We start from the raw sequence: 8,970 nt of genomic DNA, 5'->3' as shown, positions 1-8,970 counted from the left end.
CTTTATTTAATGTTCAATGATACCCACATTGCTTAAGACAACCTTATAGAAACGTGTAATTTTCAAAGAAACCATTTGATTTGAAGTAAATATCTAAAAACATTTCCCGGAAACTTACGAGACAAGAGTACACTCTATATTGTTGAATATTAGTATCCCTTCATCGCACGAGCATATCATGTGTTGACTTGATGAAAAATCAAATTAAAAATCATGGTACGTCCTTGTAAATGTTAGAAGTCGCAAAGTGCCTTACAATTCTTGCGGGTAATAATCAGGTTAAACAAAAACGTTTATTATAACGTCGGAGAATATTACAAAAGTCTCGGGCAAAGTTTCAAATTAAATCTTTAGAATTAAGCATTTCAAAAAAAAAAAACTCGTTATATCGAGTGTAATTTTGTATATCAGATTTATTTTAATTTAATTTATATTTTTTCTATACTACAATGATCACATTAAAAATTTTGACAACTTATTATCAATGTGCGTCTTTAACCACAAACTAGAAAAATCAATAAATTATAGAGTTAGTTTCTGGTTGTTAGTGGTATAACAATAAAATCATCCTATTAGAATTTCAAAAAATTAAAAATTAAAATCTTCTATTGAAATATATTTATTTCAAGAGATTTAAATCTCGAATTCAATCAACAACGAATTATAATTAAATATTTATTTATATTATTTTAAAATCAGTCCTGAAGGACCTTGAATTAAAATATTATCAAACATATACTAATATATTTTATAATATTTTATAATTTAATTTTCTACTATTAAGAAAATACATATAAAGATTTAAATAAAAGATAAAAAATGATCCGTACATCGCAGCATTATTAGTTAATATACGTATATAATATAAAAATATTTTTTCAAAATATTTTTTAAAATTTAGTGTCTCTCGATCTTATTGATATTGTCCCATTTAATTCTATACGTTACTTTTCGGCACGCTTTTCAATACTCATTTAAAACATAATTCCACAATATTTTTTTAATTTTTTTTTTCTGAATAAAAATTTCATTTTTAAATTTTTATTCAAAAAATTTTTTTTTGAGAAAAACATTATGGAACTATATTTTATAGAGGCCTCGAAATGTGTGCAAATAGTAAACGTATAGAAATTAACGGGACGGAGGGAGTAACATTTATTAAACATAACACTAAATTTTTAGGTACTTCGTGTAATCTTGTGCTTTTACACATCTAGATCCTCAAAAATTATATAGGATAGAACCAGGACATGATTAAGTTAAAGTGTTGAACAGTGTCTGACAAATTATAAGCGCATGTTTTGAAACAGTGCATGAACGTATCCAATACTCTCACTGCTTTCATTTTCGACAGTGTGCGTCGTTTAAGTCGGCTGCACCATATATCCTGTAGATTTGTGGAAATTTAAAAACACGCATCAAATATTCGTTAGATTGTGGGGAAAATGTGTATAAATAGGCCATTCTTACATGCATTCTCAACACACTCCTTCTCACTAGCTCTCCACAAACTTACTTGCCGGCCACCAACTTTGTCATTACCCGTCGCTCTAAAATCTTAAAAGTGCTGTCGGAGAAGATCTCTCACAAGATTTTATCCATTCTGTTACCTTCAAAGTCGATGGCTCCATCTTTCTCCGATGATTACACGCATTTTGCAGTAACAAAAGGCCATGGAGTTAAGGGTATTTCCGAGCTCGGACTCAAAGCCTTACCCAAGCAATATATTCAGCCTCTGGAGGAGAGAATAGACATGACAAAGGTCTCGAATAAAGAATCGATACCCGTAATCGACATGTCAAATTTGGATGATCCAAATGTTGCTGAGCAGATTGCAAATGCTGCTGAACAGTGGGGATTCTTTCAGATTGTTAATCATGGAATCCCTGTTGAGGTTCTTGAGAATGTCAAGGAAGCTACCAGGAGCTTCTTTCAGTTGCCTGCTGAGGAGAAAATCAAGTTTTCGCAAGACAATTCTCCTACCAAAAATGTTAGGTTTGGAACAAGTTTTATTCCCAAAGCAGAGAAGGCTCTTGAGTGGAAAGATTACCTTAGTCTCTTCTATGTTTCCGATGACGAGTCTTCCAAATTTTGGCCATCTGCATGCAAGTATGTTATTATCACAAGACTAAAAGTGCCCGTTTGGGTCATGCGATTTCAACCTACATTGACCAGAATGGGAATGAGTGTATTAGAACCTCATTCACATTCCCGTTAACCAGATTGAAATCTTATGATCCAAATGACCCTCAAGTGTGTCATAAGCTAACAAGCTCTAGAATACACAAATAATTTTCACCTATTCATTTTACTAATCAAAAAACAAAAAATATAACATAAACTAGTAGAATGCATAGAGCATGCATTGCCCTATATTGTCGAAAAATCTGACTTATATCTTGCTTTGTTACAGGAACGAAACAATCGAATTCATGAAGAAGTCCGAGTTTGTAATCAAGTGGCTGTTGAAGGCACTAATGCAAAGGCTAAACGTGGAGGACATGGAGTCGAAACAATCACTTCTGATGGGTTCAAAGAGAATCAACCTCAACTACTATCCAATCTGTCCGAACCCGGAGCTCACAGTTGGAGTTGGCCGCCACTCTGATGTCTCCACACTCACATTTCTCCTGCAAGATAATATCGGAGGATTGTTCGTCCGAAAAATGGACATGGATTCTTGGATTCACGTGCCTCCGGTAAACGGATCGATAGTGATCAACGTTGGAGATGCTCTGCAAATAATGAGTAATGGTAAATACAAGAGTGTTGAGCATCGTGTTGCTGCAAATGGAAGCAACAATAGGGTTTCTGTGCCAATTTTTGTGAATCCCAGACCTGATGATATTATTGGTCCGTTAGCTGAGGTGCTTAAGAATGGTGAGGAAGCTAAATACAAGCAAGTTTTGTATTCGGATTACGTGAAACATTTCTTCAGGAAAGGGCATGATGGAAAGGAGACTATTGATTTCGCAAAGATTTAATTTATCTTTGGTACCGGGAAATGTTTACATAGATTAATTTATTAAACCTTCTGTTGAATGGATGTTGTGTTGAAAATAATTATTTTCACTCTCATAGTTAGGATGTAATGTTAATTTTTCGAAATTTCATATGAATAAAATTACTTCTTTTTGTTACTCGATCCGTCTTTTTTATATTTTTTTCCATTATTTTTTTTTCCAAATTTTACTCGAAAAATCATTATTTCTAAATATTTTTTATATTTAATATTTTTTATTGCAGTCGTCTTTACTCGTGAAAGATTTGATAATCTATTTCATTCCTTTTTACATGATTTTTTTGGTACAAGATTTTTGATATGATTAATTTTAATCGGTCAGCTTACAGTATAAATCACACATATTTTAAACTAAATATATTTTAAACTCAATTACAGCTAATCAAACCAATAAATAATTACTATAACTTTTTGTAACTAATGCGTAGCCACATTGGCTAACAACCGCCCGCCTCATCATTGCACACACGTTATTACAAAGATCACGTGAACTACATTTATTAAATGAGTTTAAATATTAAAGTGGTCACCGAAGTGGAGGTCATGTATCACTTCGCTCACTGATCTTTGATCTTAACGGGGTATCATTTCAATCATTAAAGTCACAATAAATATCAATCAAGTACCTCCAAATTTTAGTTCAAAGAGTAAAAATATTATTTATAGAATTTTACACATTGTTCTTGAATACTACCACAAACAAGTAAAATGTTATGGCTTCTAGTATTTATGATAATATATTTAGATTTTATCAATTTTGTTTACTATTTATTTTTAATTAAAACAAAAATAATAATTATATAATAAAAGAATAAATAGTAAATAAACTTTATAAAATCTAAATATATTATCATAAATACTAGAAGTCATAACCTTTTACTTGGTTATGGTAGTATTCAAAAATAATGTGTCAAACTCTATAAATAATATTTTTACTCCTTGAATTAAAATTTGGAGATATTTGATTAATATTTATTGTGACTTTAGTGATTGAAATGATACCCCATTAAAATCGGTGAGTGAAGTGATATATGATCTCCACTTCGGTAACCACTTTAATATTTAACCCTTATTAAATGTAACTAGCACTCCCAACAAGTATATGTTATTTTGTCCATTTACATGTAGTAACTTAAATTTCATGCGATACACGGATTCCTATTAATATTTTAGAATTTTATTTATCCTGTTATATTTTAATTTTAAAAATATTTTTATAAATATATAATTATTATAAATTTATAATAAAAATAATGGATAACTTTAATAGAATAAGTAGACTCCCGTCTAATGGTTTAACAATTTAGTAGTTTAGCGGATATATAACACTATTTATTTATTTTTTAATAATAGGATACATTGTGATCGTAGTTTAGTAGAATAAGTAGACTATATCTTGTTGTTTAACAATTTAGTAGTTTAGTGGATATATAACACTATTTATTTATTTTCTTTAATAACCAAAATTAGAGAATATAATAGTTTCAATGTTTCGTCTTTTATATAATAGTAATAGATTTTAAAATATTTAAAGAAAGGAAAATAATACTCACATCACTACAACAAATTCGGCCATTGACGACGGAAAAAAATGTGCGCTTAACTTACGACATAAATTCTTTTTCGTCGTAATTATTTACGACGAAAAACATTATCCGTCGTAAGTTGATTATTTTATTATTTTATTATTAAAATTATCACCAATTGAATAAAAAAAAGGATGGAGTCAGTCACGTGGAAGAACGACACTATTCAACTTATGACGAAAATCTAATTCCTTCATAAGTTAATTATATTTATTAAAATTTTAACTTTAAATTAAATAAAAAAATACTTTATCTAACTTTACGACAAAATATTTGTGACGGAAAAGATTGAATCGTCCAATTTACGACGAAAAGTAGAATTCGTCGTAAATTATCAAAGAGGGAAATTCAACTTTTCCCCCGAAATTTTGGCGATAAATTTGACTTTTCTCAAATTTTTGGCGGCCAATAACTTATGATGGATTCCTTCGTAAATTAGCATATGATTTTTGTTATTTTCAATTTTTTTAAAAAAATATTTCATGATCCAACCATATTAATGTCAGTATTTATTCGAAATACCAAATAAACACCAATTTAGGATTAAACACTAGTTAGCTGTACTAGTCAAACTAATGCTTGACTATTCAAATGGCAAACCAAAAAAAAATTAGTTTTGTTAGGTAATGAATCACACACAGAGGGGGGGATGAATGTGTTTTTCTGATTTTAGGCTTTTCTTGAAAGTTAGTGGTTGAACAAAGTAAATTAAATCTTGTATAGAAAAGTGTTCATGCAGAATCTAAACTTGCAGAAAATAAAGAACACAAATCTTCAAAACTCACTTAATTTTTATATTAAAAAAATTAAGGTTGTTTTGCTACAAAATTCCTAAGCTCTTTGATGTTAAAGAACTTAGCTTCTTCTTGAGAGTGATACAAGAGATTTTATCTAAATTGTTACTTCTAACTAGAGGACCAGTGTTAACTTTATAACTCAGTTAACTGCTGGTTTACACAGTGAATAATAAACATGCTATTAGCTTTTCTAAACTGTCACTTGTCATTACTATTTATAGAAAAGCAAATCTTCCATTTCTGGCTTAGCATATCTTTAGCATCCCGTGTTTACTTTAATCTTCCTCTGTCAGTTAATCTTTACCATTGATCTTACACACTCTTCAAGCTGCTTTTTGTAGACTTGTCAATCCAGCTGTTGTATTGTTTGTTGATTGTTTATCTTGGATATTGAACTTATCTGCAATTCTGTACTTTGAGACTGTACCTCGAGATCTCCAGTTTGAATTAATAGAACACTTGACATCTCGATAAGTACATAGGCTTATCGAGATCTCTAACACTCCATATTGAGTTTGGCTTGTAGAGGTCTTCAGTTTGTCGAGATCTCTAGTCTTCACATCTTCACTTTGACTTGTAGATATCTCCGAGTTCTCGAATGAATATAGGCTTGTCGACAACTCTGAGTTCTCTAGTGAAGGAATGACTTGTCGATATCTCCAATCTTCAGTTCTTCAAATTGGTTTTTCGATATCTTCTTGAGTTTTCGAGTAGCTTTCCTGACTTCTCTACTCCCGGTGGATATTGCTCATCGGTCGAGTAGTGATTGCTCATCCATTGAGTAGATGATCATCCGTCGAGTAGATATTGCTCATCCATCGAGTAGATATTATTCATCCATCGAGTAGATATTGCTCATCCGCCGGCTAGCCAAACTACTATCCCGATGGATATTCCTCATCCGTCGGTACTCTATGTAGTTCTCGAATGACTTCTCTATAACATTAAATCTGTGACTTGTAGAGATCTTGACTTAGAATATTTTCCTCCAAACAGATTTATTCAACTCCAAGCTTCTTCAAAATTCTTCTGAGGCATGATCTTCTTGATCTTCTTCCAGATAGAATTCTTAGGCTTAATATTGTTTTAGGAAAAAGACTCCAGTCCGCTCCTTTGCATTTTTACAGACTTTAAGTGTTACAAGTACAAAATACAAATTTAGATAACAATACAACTTACTTAGGGTTGACCTCAAGCTTAACTGATTATTGAAAATAACTGTTCATTAATCTTTTACTCAGATTAGATGTCCACTTGATTTGCTTCATACTATGATCTGAGTTGCTAATGACATTGTTAGTTCCAATAATCTTTGACATCATCTATTATATATTACATTATCCCCCAACTTGTTCATTTTGAAATTATGCACAAGTTCTGATTGATGATGTCAAAACTTTAACTAAATACAGAAACCAATCTTCCCATACGGTCTTCTTTTGTTGAGTTGCATTTAGATTTATTCTTCTCTCCCCCTATGAAGAATAGAATATTTTATTATCTGGCAAAATCCATCAGCTGTTTTGGCAGGTATTTAGATATATTCTCCCCCTTTTTGACATTATCTTCAGGTAGAAAGATCCATCTAGATGGACATTGTTCAAGCTACTGTCATTGTCCATTTAGAACACTGTCTGCAACTTCAAGCTGCAGTAAGATTTGTGGAGATGAGTTTTATCAAATAGAATAGAAGTTTCACTTAGATCTGCAGAAAAAGTCTGTCAAAAAAAATCTTAAGCTCTCTGTTCTTTTGAATAAGTAGTCTCACTACTTCTCACTGCACTAGTCTCATGACTTTTGAGAGTCAGAGTTCCCTCACAAGGATTACTAAATCCATACACTCATCTACCTCTCCTTTTGCCAGGAAGGATCATGCCTCTCTTATTCTCTATTTTTCTCTCAATCTTTTCTCTTATTCTCACATGAAAGGCTCAGTTGTGTTTGAGTGTATTAGAACCTCATTCACATTCCCGTTAACCAGGTTGAAATCTTATGATCCAAACGACCCTCAAGTGTGTCATAAGCTAACAAGCTCTAGAATACACAAATAATTTTCACCTATTCATTTTACTAATTAAAAAACAAAAAAATTTAACATAAACTAGCAGAATGTATAGAGCATGAATTGCGCTATATTGTCGAAAAATCTGACTTATATCTTGCTTGTTACAGGAACGAAACAATCGAATTCATGAAGAAGTCCGAGTTTGTAATCAAGTGGCTGTTGAAGGCACTAATGCAAAGGCTAAACGTGGAGGACATGGAGTCGAAACAATCACTTCTGATGGGTTCAAAGAGAATCAACCTCAACTACTATCCAATCTGTCCGAACCCGGAGCTCACAGTTGGAGTTGGTCGCCACTCTGATGTCTCCCCACTCACATTTCTCCTTCAAGATAATATCGGAGGATTATTCTTCCGAAAAATGGAGACAGACTCTTGGATTCACGTACCTCCGGTAAACGGATCGATAGTGATCAACGTTGGAGATGCTCTGCAAATAATGAGTAATGGTAAATACAAGAGTGTTGAGCACCGTGTTGCTGCAAATGGAAGCAACAATAGGGTTTCTGTGCCAATTTTTGTTAATCCCAGACCTGATGATATTATTGGTCCGTTAGCTGAGGTTCTTAAGAATGGTGAGGAAGCTAAATACAAGCAAGTTTTGTATTCGGATTGTGTGAAGCGTTTCTTCAGAAAAGGGCATGATGGAAAGGAGACAATTGATTTCGCAAAGATTTAATTATCGTTTGAACCCGAAAATGTAATTTGATATGTGTCATTGTTCGTTATTCACATAATATTCAATTTTATTTTTAAACTCATCACCTTATATTTTGTTCATCTATGCATTGCTATTTGTATCCGTATACGGAGGCGGATCGCAAAGTTTTAATTGATCTTTCGTACCGGGAAATGTTTATATAGATTAATTATGAACCTTCGGTTGAAAGGCTGTTATGTTGGAAATAATTATTTTCACTCTCATGGTTACAATGTAATGTTAATCTTACGAAATTTCATATGAATAAACTTACTTTTTTTTGACACTTTTTGTTATTCAATCCATCTGTTTTATATTTGATATTTTTTATTGCAGTTGTCTTTACTCGTGAAAGATTTGATAATTTATTTCATTCCTTTTTACATGATTTTTTTGGTACAAGATTTTTGATATGAATAATTTTAATCGGTCAGCTGACAGTACAAACTGCGCATGTTTTGAACTAAATTACAGCTAATCAAACCAATAAATAATTTGTATAACTTTTTGTCACCTTTAATATTGGCTGACAACCGCCCGCGTCATTATTGCACACACGTTACTATAAAGACTCCCGAAATTACAATATTTACAAGATCACGTGAACACCATTTATTAAATGTAAATAGCACTCCCAACAAGTAAATGTTATTTTGTCCTTTTACATGTATTTTAAAATATATAAAGAAAAGAAAAGAGTAATCACATATTATTATTATGAAAATTGTAAGATTATTTTAACTGAAAAGTTATAGCTTAGTAAGCACTTCAAGCTGATTTAAAAGTATACTTTGTAAAACA

General features: G+C 31.7%; 2 protein-coding genes across 2 annotated transcripts; both read left to right on the top strand.

Annotated features, from left to right (window-relative positions):
• The first annotated feature begins 1,470 nt into the window (after positions 1–1,470).
• Positions 1,471–3,140, top strand: LOC141659382 (feruloyl CoA ortho-hydroxylase F6H1-3-like). Its single transcript, XM_074466227.1, has 2 exons — positions 1,471–2,109; positions 2,414–3,140. Exons 1-2 carry the CDS (start codon positions 1,622–1,624, stop codon positions 2,982–2,984), a joined length of 1,059 nt encoding a protein of 352 aa, XP_074322328.1. The 5' UTR covers positions 1,471–1,621; the 3' UTR covers positions 2,985–3,140.
• Positions 3,141–7,506: 4,366 nt separating this feature from the next.
• LOC141659383 (feruloyl CoA ortho-hydroxylase F6H1-3-like) lies at positions 7,507–8,148 on the top strand (the record flags this gene model as incomplete). The annotated part of the gene is made up of 1 exon (XM_074466228.1): positions 7,507–8,148. A coding segment is annotated over one exon (642 nt), but the record flags the coding sequence as incomplete, so codon positions are not given.
• Positions 8,149–8,970: the final 822 nt, after the last annotated feature.

This window comes from Apium graveolens, chromosome 5 (assembly GCF_009905375.1).
Source record: "Apium graveolens cultivar Ventura chromosome 5, ASM990537v1, whole genome shotgun sequence".
NCBI lineage: Eukaryota > Viridiplantae > Streptophyta > Magnoliopsida > Apiales > Apiaceae > Apium > Apium graveolens.
The sequence above is the reverse complement of the archived record's forward strand: the minus strand, read 5'-3'. Positions and strand labels throughout refer to the sequence as shown.